The sequence below is a fragment of the Thecamonas trahens genome, assembly GCF_000142905.1.
Source record: "Thecamonas trahens ATCC 50062 unplaced genomic scaffold supercont1.8, whole genome shotgun sequence".
Taxonomy (NCBI): Eukaryota; order Apusomonadida; family Apusomonadidae; genus Thecamonas; species Thecamonas trahens.
This window is the reverse complement of record NW_013657672.1, coordinates 168,649-181,250: the sequence shown is the minus strand read 5'-3', so window position 1 is coordinate 181,250 and position 12,602 is coordinate 168,649. Positions and strand designations below refer to the sequence as shown.

General features: G+C 62.5%; 6 protein-coding genes across 6 annotated transcripts; 3 read left to right on the top strand and 3 right to left on the bottom strand.

Annotated features, from left to right (window-relative positions):
• The first annotated feature begins 387 nt into the window (after positions 1-387).
• On the top strand, positions 388-2,618 carry AMSG_02032 (uncharacterized protein). Its single transcript, XM_013905610.1, has one exon. It carries the CDS (start codon positions 408-410, stop codon positions 1,317-1,319), a length of 912 nt encoding a protein of 303 aa, XP_013761064.1. The 5' UTR covers positions 388-407; the 3' UTR covers positions 1,320-2,618.
• AMSG_02031 (uncharacterized protein) lies at positions 1,559-5,088 on the bottom strand (the record flags this gene model as incomplete). The annotated part of the gene is made up of 2 exons (XM_013905609.1): positions 1,559-1,632; positions 1,695-5,088. The coding sequence occupies 2 exons, from the start codon at positions 5,086-5,088 to the stop codon at positions 1,559-1,561; spliced, it is 3,468 nt and encodes a 1,155-aa protein (XP_013761063.1).
• Positions 5,089-5,676: 588 nt separating this feature from the next.
• On the bottom strand, positions 5,677-6,848 carry AMSG_02030 (glucosidase 2 subunit beta; the record flags this gene model as incomplete). The annotated part of the gene is made up of 2 exons (XM_013905608.1): positions 5,677-6,780; positions 6,834-6,848. The coding sequence occupies 2 exons, from the start codon at positions 6,846-6,848 to the stop codon at positions 5,677-5,679; spliced, it is 1,119 nt and encodes a 372-aa protein (XP_013761062.1).
• Positions 6,849-7,230: 382 nt separating this feature from the next.
• Positions 7,231-8,298, top strand: AMSG_02029 (hydrolase). Its single transcript, XM_013905607.1, has one exon. It carries the CDS (start codon positions 7,276-7,278, stop codon positions 8,260-8,262), a length of 987 nt encoding a protein of 328 aa, XP_013761061.1. The 5' UTR covers positions 7,231-7,275; the 3' UTR covers positions 8,263-8,298.
• Positions 8,299-8,447: 149 nt separating this feature from the next.
• Positions 8,448-10,643, top strand: AMSG_02028 (E1-like protein-activating enzyme G). The gene has a single exon (XM_013905606.1). The coding sequence runs from the start codon at positions 8,521-8,523 to the stop codon at positions 10,570-10,572; it is 2,052 nt and encodes a 683-aa protein (XP_013761060.1). The 5' UTR covers positions 8,448-8,520; the 3' UTR covers positions 10,573-10,643.
• AMSG_02027 (diaminopimelate decarboxylase) lies at positions 10,550-12,058 on the bottom strand. Its single transcript, XM_013905605.1, has one exon. It carries the CDS (start codon positions 12,032-12,034, stop codon positions 10,649-10,651), a length of 1,386 nt encoding a protein of 461 aa, XP_013761059.1. The 5' UTR covers positions 12,035-12,058; the 3' UTR covers positions 10,550-10,648.
• Between the last annotated feature and the right edge of the window lie 544 nt (positions 12,059-12,602).

Here is a 12,602-nt window from a genome sequence, read left to right as displayed (position 1 = left end):
CCCCCCCCCCCCCCCCACCCCTCCCTACTCGCTCGCATGTGCCAAATTGCCACCCACCCACACTCCTCGCACCCCACCCACCTTCACCATCCCCCATGTCTGCCTCACCCCCATCCTACACCAGCCTCTCCCCACTTTCCACATCCGGCAATTCTCCAGCACACGCACCGTCTCTCCTCGACCTCCCGCTGCCATGCCTGCAGGCCATCGGCGCTGCCCTCGCCCCGTCGCATCTCCTTGCCCTCGCCTCCGTCTCGGTCGCTGCTCGAGCTACCTGGGCTAATGATCCGCTCCTCTGGCTCCCACATCTCACAAGCGTGTGGCAGTCAGCTCGTCCGACTCTCCCGCAGCCATCGGTCATCGCTGCTGCTGTCGATGCTCTGGCAGAGCGGGCAACCGCATCGACAATGCCGCTCATCTCGCTCGCAGGACGTTGGGCCCGCTGGTCGGCCCGCGCTGCTGTGGGAACAAGCGATGCGGCTGCAATCGCGTTCAAGTCATCGTCTCTGCTCTCGGCTGCCAATGCTGTCTCGCTTGCCGCCATCCTTCCACAAGCATTCTTTGCCTCGGCTGAAAACGAGGCTGTCCTCATGCGCGAGGACGGCCTCGACTGGGCTCCCATCTTCAGCCCCGACTCGCTTGGCTACTCGCTCCTCTCGCTCAGGCTTGCTCTCCGCGAGGTCAAGAGCCCGACTTTAATTATCATCGAAGATGATCGTGGCTGGATCTTTGGATGCCTCACAGCATCGCCCTGGGTCCTCTCATCACGGCCTGGCGAGTTCTACGGCTCACGCTTTGCCGCTATCTTCAACCTGTGGCCTCTTGGCGAGATCTGCCCCACATCGCCCAACGTCCCGCCCTCGCGCCGCAACATCCAGCATCTCACTTCCTCTCTGCTAGCTGTGGGTGGCTCTACAGACTTTCCGGGCCTCTCACTCGACGACGCTCTCGAGTCAGGCACGTCGTGCCCGACGGTCGTCTTCCGCTCCCCGGCCCTCGCCGCCTCGCTCGATTACTCAGTCGTCCGTCTCGAAGCATGGGCTCTTGTCCAGCACATCGATGACAGCACACCGCCCCTACAGTTGGACCTTGCTGCTACTCGACTCATTCATCACGACGTTCTCTCTGCCTTTGACTTTACCTTCTCTACCGTCGAGGCTGACTCGGACGGCTCCGACGGCTTCGAGCTCATCGACCCGATCCTCGTCCCTGCAGACGCTGCCAGCCTCGTTGGCCCTAGCTCTGCACTCGACGGTGCCACCCAAGCCGTCCTCGACCTGGCCGACATCGGCTCATTCAACCGCAACCACTTTGGCTGAACCTGTCCCCACATCGCAAACTGCAACACAGTCGAGGTGGTACAACGTATTGCTTTGATTCTACCGCTACTCACGCCACTATTTCGCGTGAATAGTCTGTCGAGAAGTGACAATCCAGCATCGGAGGTGGCATCACTGCTTCCACAACAGGCCGAGTTGGACATGCAGCTCAGCAGGTGGTTTATTCTCAGCCATCGCGACTGCGGCTGCCACGACGAGAATGACTCTTGCTTCTGGCATCATTTCCGCGCCCGCGCCCACGCCCGCGCCCGCGCCCGCGCCCGCGACTTTGCCCACGCCCTTGTCCGCGTCCCTTACCGCGCCCGCGTCCACGGGACTTGGCCTCCTCGCTCTGGCTGTGCACACGAGCCCTACCCTTACCCTTGCCCTTGCCCTTGCCCTTGCCCTTGCCGCGACTCGCGCCCGTTGATGGCGTCGCGGTGGACGCTTCGGCGGCAGCAGCCTCGGCAGCAGCGACAGCGGCATCGACGAGCGCGACCTCGCGCTGGATCTCCTCATCTTCTAGAATTTGCGCGAGCGAGAGCGGCGACGACGACTTGACCATGCCCCACGCCGAGGTGGCAAACCCGCCGCCACCCGCCTTTTCAGCCGCCTGCTCGGCCTGAATCTCGGCCAGTGAGCGCGACGGTGAGGTGGTCGGCGGCGATGCCGCCAGGCCGCCCCATTTCGGCTTGCGACGGCTGCCGCGGATAGGAACGGGACTTGATGCCTGTGAGGTGTCGGCGGCGGCAAGCGAGGCACGGATGTCGATGTGTGGTGACGATGGCGACGCCGCCGACCAGCCTCTTGGCGGAGATACAGCAGCCGCGATCGACGCAGCCTCGGAAGCTCGCAGTGAGGCTCGTAGGTCAAGCGCCGGAGGTGTGCTTGCCGCCGGCGGGCTACTGGCAGACGGAGATCCCCAGGCCGACGCCGTGGATGACTCCTGAATCCCTACTGCCACCGGCGCAGACGGAATGCGCGCGCGGAGCTCCTTGCGACGCTTCCGCAGTGCACGCAGGTTGCTTGTCCGCTCAAGGTCGCTGTGCGAGATGCGCGCGCCAGAGCGGGCACGCTCATCCAACGTCCGCACAATAGCAATCTCGCGTTCTAGCTCACCAAGCTCCAGATGAATGTTGGAGACTACCAGCTCTGCATCGCGTTCAGGCCCGCTCTCATCCCAAGACACAAAGACATACTCGTCCCAGTCGCGGGCATCTGCCGCAGCAGCCGCAGCTTCGGCCGCAGCAGCAGCTTCGCGAGCCGCCGCCGCTGCAAGTGCAGCCTTACGATCCGCCTCCGCTTCCTCGTGGATTTTCAAAAGCGCGTCCCGACGCGCCGATAGCTGCGGACGAGCAACCGTAAGCCGCCATGCCTGTTCCCATCGAGCCTGATACACTTGGTCGAGTGCGTCAAAGGCCTTGCGCGACCACGCCAGTGCCTCGAGACTGTCAACCAGAACCATAAGCGCCGCGTCGACGAGAACGTAGCTGCCCAGCGGCGCAGCAGTATCGAGTGGGCTCACAAACGGCGCTATCGTGTTGAGCACCGCAATTGCGTTGTCAAGATCGAGCCACCACACCGCCGCCGCCTCGCAGAGAGCCAGCAGCGGCTGGGCCATGTACTCGTGTGCGATGGCGTACAAGTCGAGCACCTCGCCGAGCTCGAGCTTGTGGCTGGCCAAGCTCTTCACCCGCCCGGTCCACAGGTACTCGACAAAGGCACGGACAGTGTCCGGCTGATGGAACGACATGTCCACCTCCCGCCTGAGCCCCTCCATCATGGGCAGCGTGAGCATGGCACGGAATGGCACCGAGCGCGCTGCCAAGACCGATGCGTCGACACTGAGCGTCTCACCATCAGCAAGCACAAGCCGGGTGTTGCCCTCGGGAGAGCGATGCCAGGCTGCAGCAAGCTGCCGCTGAAGCGTGGCTCCAGCCTCGCTCCTGGAAGCCGCAGCAATGGCCGGTGAGTCCTCGTTGCATGTGATCCCGTTGGGATAGACTGAGATCAGGGTCGACCTCAGCGAGTGCAGATCGAGGCGTGTCGCCATGGTCCGTAGCGCCATCATCGCCTCGGGCTCAATGCTCTCGGGTAGGACGGCGCCGTAGACAAAGGCCAGGAGCTGGCGGGCAGTGGCCTTGGGCACTGTTGCGAGCGCACGCGGCTTGCTCGCTAGAGCAGGAGCGCGGAGCGCAACAAGCCACGAGCAGGCTGGCAGGACGCCGTCGGCAGTGTCAAGGTTCAAATCCGGAAACTCGGGACGATCCACGGCCATGCTCGCCAGATCAGCCTGCAGCGCACCCTGCGCCTCACCCTCGGCCGAGTCGATCGAGACTGGCGCAAGCGGGGTGTGCAGCGCAAGGACTGCAGAGTCGGAGACGGCAACGGCAGACGCATGGCGGATCCGTGCAACCCGAATCGGCGACGTCAGATCAAGCCTGCTGTTGAGGAGCCGCGGCAACTTGCCAACACCATACAGCGGTGGCTGTTTGTCGCTGAGGAGCGACCATTCAAACAAGAGTCCGCTCTCGGAGACGACAGCGACGGTACCTGTAGCCGAGAGCCCCACCGAACGCAGTGGCGCACCAAAGCATGCAGGCCATGGATACACGTATGTACGATGGCGAGAGCCGCCGACAGCAAAGTTTCGGGTCAGCTGCGCCGACGACGTGACCGCACGATGGCGAGTGGCACTGTCGTCCGACGCGCCCTGCCTGCGCCGCTTGGACTTTTTGGCTGCCGCCGTCAACAGCGCAAACGCGCCTGTGTGGACAAAGATGGCCAGCGAGCCCGACGAGGTGATGACAGCGGTGGCAAACGGAGCCACCGCCAGCTCGATAAAGGTAAGTGCCGGTAGACTGGCAAGAGTAAAGTCGTCAGCGTCGTCAGCTGCACCCGCCGAAGAGGTCTCGGCGCGGAAGAGCGCCTCGCGGGCACCGCGGGAAAGCGAGAGACGCCGCCTCCGGTCGTTAAGGCCAAAGATGACCAGCGTGCCGCCATCGTCGAGCAGCGCAATGTGAAAGGCCGAGGTGACGACGGCGACAGCCGCAGAGTGAGATCCGAGCATAAGTGCGGTGGGGACATGGCTGGCAACAACACCCGCGCTTCGGTCGGCGATCTGGCCGTAGTCATTAGCACCAAAGGCGAGGACCTGGCCATCGGTGGTAAGGATGACGGAGACAGCAGAGCCGGCAGCGATGTCGGCAACGGCGAGTCCATCCGGCAGCGTCACCGGCAGCGGCTCCAATAACACATCCACCTCGTCCGACGGCTGGCCGAGCTGACCCTGGGCATTCGAGCCAACCGCGTAAACGCTTCCAGCCTCTGTGAGAACAAGCATGTGGGCGGCGCCGAGTGCAACCTTGGCCACAGCACCAATGGCCGGCAGGGCGCGAGTCGGCGTCAGCGCCGACGTCACGCCCTTGCCGAGGCCGAGCTCGCCCCGCGATCCACGGCCCCACACAAAAAGCTGTCCAGAGTCTGAGACTGCAGCCGCCATTCGCGATGATGCTGCCACCTGGGCAATCGAGCCCGCGTGCCGCAGCGCAGCCACGCCGCGGAGCGCCCACTGGGTCGAGTCGCTCCCGCTTGCATGCAGAAAGGCCGGACCGTAGCCAGCTGACGCAACACGCACTGGCCAGTCAGCTCCACCTGATGCTGATCCGTCGTCCCCGGACCATGCACCAGCCAGAGCGAGTGGCATCGGCCTCGCCGGATGAACCAGAGCAGCCTCCACGAGCTCCAGCGATCCGGAGCACAGTGCCATAGTCATGGCCAGTTCAGCATCGTCCCCATCCAGAGCAGCAATCTCATCCACCAAAGCCTCTCCTGTCGCTATTCGTCCTGTTCTCACCTCAGCATACCATAATGACGGGTACCTCGTGAGCAGATCATCATCCCCCCCTCCCTCCCCCCTCCCCCCTGCCGAACACATTCGAAGTCGCTCTCCGTCAGCCGAGAGCCAGCGGGGCCCCCTCCCCAGCTACATACACCACACACCACGAGCACACCACATGCACATCGTCCTTTCATCCTAGTCTTGAGCACGTACGAAGTATCATGAGGTGGTCGGTGGCGGGAAATGGGTCGCGCTTGCTTGACAAGTGGCTTGCTCTAAGCTTGTGCTCGAGTCACTACTGAGTCGTCGCAGAGGACGACGCGAGCTAGGTGGGACACCGCTTGCGAGGGGGAGAGGAGAGGAAGATCATTGTGTTTGATGATCATTGAAGAGGGGAAAAGGAAGGGGGGAGGGGGGATATGGTCAGGCCTCCCGAACAGCATTCATTGGGAGACGGCGTGATCTGCTTCTAGACTCGATAGATGCAAGAGCGAGTAGAGCAGATGGCGGACATAGCTACAACTCGTCATGAGTGTAGATGACGCCGGGAATCGAGGCCGAGAGATCGCCGTCGTACGACGCGAGATCGGCGGAGCAAGCGGCTGGTGTGCGGAGGACAGCGCGGTAGGTGCACTTTTCCGGCTCGGAGACGGCGGAGAGCTCCTCGACTGCGCCGCACTCGAGTGAGACAGTCATCGACCGCTGCGGGCCATTGTAGCACGACTGACCGTTGCGAAACGCCATGAGGCTGTAGCCGCGCCCGACCCAGGTCTCAAACTTGCCCAGGTTGGTGCGGATGCCGGAGCCTGACGCCGATCCCTGCTCGGCCTTGTCGAACGGACACACGGTGTACTCGTACTCGCGGGTCTTGGTTGAGAAGCACTTGCCGACAAGGGCATAGAACGCAGCGTCGGCACCAAGATCAAGTGTTGCCAGCGGCTTGGCCTCCCGCTCGCGCTTTTCATACTCAGCAAGCCGCGCAGCAATGGTCTCGCGCTCAGCGACCAACAGGTCCAGCGGCTCGGGCTCGCGCGCCACAAAGATGTTGGCCAGCGGCGCTAGCGGCGTGCCTGCCAGCCACTGTGACCAAGACATCGTCGGACTTGCCGACTCACCCTCGAACATCTCGATGTCGTCGGCATCGGAGCTCTCATCTGACGGCTGCCCCTCGTCGACCGGCCCAGTGGTCTTGGCGTACTCGATGCGAGCATCGACGTCGGCCAGTGCATCGCGGAGCGCCGGAACCTCAACAGTAGCGTTAGCATAGGCGGCTTTGGCAGCAGCAACGGCCTTGCTTCCCTCTGCGGCATACAAAGCGCGTGCCTTGGCCCCTGCGACCAGCCGCTCATTGACGGCGAGCCGCAGAGCGGCGGCGGCCGACGCAGCGGCGGCACACGTGTTCGGACAACCCTCGGGCAAGGCATGCGGGAGCTTGGCACGGTCAGCCTGTGTCAGGCTAGCCTCATCCGAGCCATCGCAGCAGTCGCACACACCATCGGCCACAAACTCGGTGGGGATGGCGAGAGTAACGTGGCCGTCGTTGGCGCAGACAAAGTAGTGATCGGGCGCAGGAAGTCCATCGCTTCCATCTCCAACAGCAAACTCATCAGCTTGAGGAACCTCCACCCGACCAGCACACGCCGATGTCTGTCTCTCATCTGACCCATCCCGACAATCGCAATAGTCATCATTCTCCACTCGGCCGGCCACAACCTGACCATCAGCACAACTCCCAGCACCATGCCCAGCCGCCACAACTCCTCCAGGGCCTACCAGAACAACCACTACCACCAGAGCCACCAAACCCAGACCAGTAGTCCACCACACAGCACCGGTCCTTGCCATCAACTTTTCAGTCTCGTCAGACAAGTATACCCACAACACAAGCTGCTGACATAAGCTCGCCCTCCAGGGGGGAGGGGGGGGGGGACGGGGAGCAACCGGTGGCACTCGGTCGTGTCACGTTCCCTCGCAAGTCGCCTTCGATGACAGGCCCCCCCCCTCCCCCCCCCCCCCCCGAAGACGGAACTGGGAGAAGTACAGTGAGGCTAGAAGGAGTACACCTGACGACTTGAAGGCAGAGAGAAAGAGTATAACCAAGGCCATCAAGTAGCTATGTCACTTGTTGTCAAGACTGTATTCGCAGCGGTCTTTGCTGTGGCTGTCATGGGCTACCTCCGCCTGAAGCCGGCCAACCACCTCGCACCTTTGTCGGACATCTCACCAGAGTACCGTGGCTATCCATCTGGGGAATGGCGACGGAACAAGGCTGGACTGTGGATGTACTCGGAGACCTTTGATGCCAAGGCTACTGGTTCTGATGGCCAATCTCCCCCTCGTGCTCATCTTCTCTTCATCCATGGCTACGCCCAGCATGCGGGCATGTTTGCTGACCTCGTCGACGACCTCACAGCTGCTGGTATCACCGTTACCGTCATGGATCTGCAGGGCCACGGCTGGTCCGAGGGCGACAGGAACTATGTGCGTGACTTTAACGACCATGTTCAGGACGTACTCGACCAGATCACCCTCATCAACCGTGCCAAGGCAGAGTCCACACCGTTGTTCATCATGGGCCACTCGATGGGCGGCCTCATCGCCGTCAACATCGGCCTCCGCAAGCCCAAGGCGGTCAAGGGCATGGTGCTCTCAGCTCCGGCCATGGCCATCGATCCGGAGATCAACACGACGACGACTCGGACCATGGCACTGTTCTTCTCGACCCACCTCCCGCATATGCCCATCGCCGGGCCCAAGATCCAAGGTGCGTACTCAGACCCGGCTCGTGTTGCTGCCGCCATTGCCGACAAGCGATCATGCCTCGGCCAGTGCTGGACTCCTGCCCGCACTGCCGCCGAGATCCTGGGTAACATTGACGACGTCCGCGCCGTCCTCCCGCGCCTCAAGGTCCCGTTCATTGTCCTCCAGGGAACCAAGGATGTCTTTGCCACCCCTAACGGCGCCGACTATCTCTATGCTCACGCCGGTTCCACTGACAAGACCATCAAGGTCTACGAGGGCTTCCGCCACGAGCTCATCCACGAGCCTGATGGTGGCAAGGTTGTGACCGACATCATCAACTGGATCACCGACCGCAGCTAAGAGCACAGTAGCCGACTAAATCCAACCCCAACCCCACCCTTAACTGTAACCCCCGATACACTCGATTACTTGCGCCCTTGCCTTCTCCCCCCCCCCCCCCCCCCGCTCTCCCCCCGCCAACACGCACGAGCCACCCGGCCGAACACCTCCCCCCCTCTCCCCAGCACACACAGACACAGACACACTTGACTCCTCCACCCCCACCACCCACCACCCACCTCATCCACGCTCTCCCTCACCTTCCCCTCCCCCTCTACCATGGCAGTTCAGTTCTACCCGCTCCGGCTGGTTGTGGAGGCATCGTTCTGGTATGCGCTTGCGGCGGAGAAGATCGACCGACTGCAGCTGGCGACGGAACCTGTTCCTGTGGCGGCACGGTTCTCTACGGGAGCTAAGGCACCTGTTGATGGAAGACTGTTTCTCTCTGGGGACTCTCTTCAAGATCCGCTTCCTCCTCGTCCTCATCATCATCATGTTCATGGTGCTCTGACTCTGGTCAACACGGCTGCCGACTTTAAGGCCCTCGACAAGAAGTCCCTCTTTGATGCTGCTGCGGCCCAGCTGTGGGCTGACATTGCGTCCGGCGCATGGCTTGATGCCCCTGAGCTCCTCCTTCCCTTTCTTGTCCTCACCTATGCTGATCTCAAGAAGCACATCTTTCGCTACCAGGCTGCCTTTCCGGCCATCAAGCTCTCCCCGGCGGTCCAGAGCCCGGCTCCGGCGTCGCTGCTTGTGCTGGACGATGGCGGCAAGGCACTGGCTGCCGCAGTCGACGCAAAGTTTGGCACAGACTCACGCCCGCTGGTCTGGCTCGTCCGTCTTTCACCTGGATGTGAGCCTGCGGTGGAGGAAGTTTCCGAGTGGGCCGCGTTCTGGGCAGCCGATCCCGAGACGGCGCCGCTGATTGCGGTGGCAGATCCGGTCTCGTCGCCGGACCATCCGGGCTGGGCACTCCGCAACGTGGCGGCAGCGGTAGCGACAACCTTTGGTCTCTCGACCTTTACGCTCCTTGCCTATCGCGAGAGTCTTGCCGCAGCCGACGCTGACGCGCCTCTGGCGTCATCGCTGGTGGTTCCGGTCGAGGTTGCGCCCGAAGCGCTGGCAGCGGCTGCGGAGAACAGGCCCTCTGCCGTCGGGTGGGAGAAGAACAAGAGAGGCAAGATCGGGAGCAAGGTTGTGGACCTCGGCGCATCGATGGATCCCAACCAGCTGATGGAGACCTCGGTGGACCTCAACCTCAAGCTCATGCGCTGGCGGCTGCTCCCGGAGCTGGACCTCGACACGATTGCCGGGACGCGTGTGCTCCTTCTTGGGGCAGGAACACTCGGGTGCAACGTGGCGCGCGCGCTCATGGGCTGGGGCGTCCGCACGCTCACCTTTGTCGACTCGGGCAAGGTCTCGTACTCGAATCCAGTCCGGCAGTCCCTTTTCACCTTTGCCGACGCCGCCGCCGGCGAGTACAAGGCGCCTGCGGCCGCGGCTGCCATTCGGGCCATTTTCCCGGGCATGAACGCGTCCGGCCACGTGCTCTCGATCCCGATGCCCGGGCACGGGGCATCTGGCGATGCGCAGGCAAGTGTGGACAAGCTCGTTGAGCTGTACAACGAAGCCGATGCGGTCTTTCTCCTCACCGACACCCGTGAGTCGCGGTGGCTTCCGACGCTTCTGGGCGCCGTCATGGACAAGCTGGTCATCAACACGGCCATGGGCTTTGACACTTTTGTTTGCATGCGGCACGGGCCGACGGATGCGGCGTCACGGGCTGCGGGTTCGCGGCTCGGCTGCTACTTTTGCACAGACATTGTAGCGCCGACCGACTCGCTGACACAGCGCTCGCTCGACCAAGCGTGTACCGTTGTGCGGCCGGGCAACTCGTACCTTTCGTCGTCGCTGGCGGTCGAGCTCCTCATCGCGCTGCTTCATCACCCGGCCCGCCACCACGCGCCGGCCGACGAGCCTGTCGCTGTCGGCGTGCCGACGGAACACCGGCTCGGCCTCATTCCCCACCAGATCCGCGGGTTCATGACCCACTACGCCCACAAGCTTGTTGTCGCTCACGCGTACGACAAGTGCACCGCGTGCTCGTCGGCGGTTGTCGACGCCTACGTTGCTGAGGGCTGGGCCTTTGTCGAGCGAGTCCTCACCGATCCTGAAGTTCTGGAGGAGGTCACTGGGCTCGCGGCCATGAAGGCTGAGCTCGAAGCTGGTACTTCATGGGACATTGACGATTTCTCGGACGACGGCAGCGCAGGCGCGTCCGGTGCACCCGGTGGTGGCGACAGGAGCGACGACAGCTTTGAACTCATTTAACCTTAACGAAACGGTAGTTTGGGTACGTTGTCATGCGCCTCGTAGTGAACAACTAAACCGAGCTCTGGACAGCTGATTACTCGATGACGATCTCGCCAATCGGTCGCATGTTGTAGTTGGATGACATGGAGAATCCGTAAGCGCCGGCGCCGGCGATAACCACCACATCGCCGGGCTGCGAGTCTGCCGGCAGCGGGCGGCCGTAGGCAATGGTGTCGCCCGACTCGCAAATGGGGCCGACAACGTTGAAAAAGGCGGCGGGTGGGCGGGCGCCACTTGCGCGCTCGATCGCGGTCAGGTTGACGACGTGGTGGTACGAGGAGTAGAGCATGGGGCGGATGAGAGCGTGCATGCCGGCCGACGTCCCGAGATACCGCACGCCCTCACCCTTGTCCTTCAGTTGGGTCACTGTCGAGACAAGGACGCCAGCCTCAGCGACGTAGTACCGGCCGGGCTCAATGAAGAGCGTGTACTGCGGATGCGCAGCCTTGAACGATGCGAGCGCATCGGAGATGCCGCCCATGTCCAGCGGGCCGACCCAGGGGTGATAGGGGACCGAGAAGCCACCGCCGACGTCAAGAATGGTGGCGTGCGGAAAGTGGTTTGCGGCGGCGGCGGCGAGCGTGGCCGCATTGTCAGCCCATGTTGTTGTGTCGCCGATGCCAGACCCAGTGTGGGTGTGAAGGCCACGGACAGTGATGCCGTGGGCAGCCGCCAGTTCGGCAGCCTCAGCCAACTCGGAGATGAGGACACCAAACTTGGAGTGCTTGCCCGAGGTCTTGACAAAGTCGTGGTGGCCCTTGCCCTCGCCGGTGTCGACGCGGATCATAACGTCAGCGCCAGCAAGCGCAGCGCCCCACTTACGGAGGATAAAGGCGTTGTCGATGGTGAGCAAAAGGCCCGGCGTACCAACGACCGAGACGTAGTCCTCAAGCGGAGCAAAGTTGGGCGTGTACATGATGCGGAAGGGCACGTCGTCATTGTCATGGACACAGGCCAGGTCGGGGAAGAGCTCGAGCACATGAGCAAGCTCACCAGGAGAGACAACCTCAAAGCACACACCCTCATCATACATGAGACGAAGTAGATCCGGATGAGCATTAGCCTTGATGGCGTAGAAGAGACGATCGACGCCAGCCAGAGCCTTAAGCTCACTAACTCTCTCCTTGACGACGGCCTTTGAGTACAGGTAGGTAGCTGGGGTGATGGAGTCAGCCGCAGCAGCCATAACAGCTTGCCTTCCTTCATCGGTCATGTACCACTGTCGATGGGCAAATGCCTCTGCCTTTGCCTCCCTCTCTGCCTTGATGGCCATACACTCTGCCTCTCTCTCGCATCCCTCTCCGCACGCCACCGTGCAGGCCAGCGCCACCGTCACCGTATGGTAGTCCTCGTCAGACAACTCGCCAGCACATCCCACAACCACTCCCTTTCCCTGAGCACCACATGCTTGTGCAAGCATCTCTTCACGGGGGATGCTGCTTGGAATGTTCGTCGTCGTTGCCATGCCGGGGAGGGGAGGGACGAAGGGGGGGGGGGAGAGGGGTGGTCGGAGCCGACGAGTTGTTGGCGCTCTGAATGACCCGGCGGAGGGAGGGAGGGAGGGAGGGGAGGGAGGGAGGAATTGGTCATCGAGTGGGGGGAAAGTGGGGGAGGGGCTGGACATCAGGTGATGGGGGGGTGGGGGGGGGGGTATCGGGGGGGATCGGGGGGGCGGGGGGGAGTATGGAGGGGAAGGGATGAGGGAGGGAGGGAGTGATCGGAGGAAAGGTATGTCTGTGTATATTGAACAAATGTTGAGATCGAGATGAGTGAGTATGCGTGTGTGTGTGTGTGTGTGCATGTATGTCTGTATGTCAACATCAGATCAACTTTGTCCTTATCCCACCCCACCCATGCCACCATCTCTTCCATCGCCTTCCTCTCCAATCTCCACGGGCGGATCTGGTAACTCCAAAACCCGCACCCTCCTGTGTCCGTCCACACGATTTCGAGGACCGGCGCCCGCACTATGATGCTGACCTGACCGG

Bases quoted from the DNA above. Each gene is read 5' to 3' on its own strand.
- AMSG_02028 (XM_013905606.1), top strand. From the start codon at position 8,521: ATGGCAGTTCAGTTCTACCCGCTCCGGCTGGTTGTGGAGGCATCGTTC.
- AMSG_02027 (XM_013905605.1), bottom strand. From the start codon at position 12,034: ATGCTTGCACAAGCATGTGGTGCTCAGGGAAAGGGAGTGGTTGTGGGA.
- AMSG_02029 (XM_013905607.1), top strand. From the start codon at position 7,276: ATGTCACTTGTTGTCAAGACTGTATTCGCAGCGGTCTTTGCTGTGGCT.
- AMSG_02032 (XM_013905610.1), top strand. From the start codon at position 408: ATGCCGCTCATCTCGCTCGCAGGACGTTGGGCCCGCTGGTCGGCCCGC.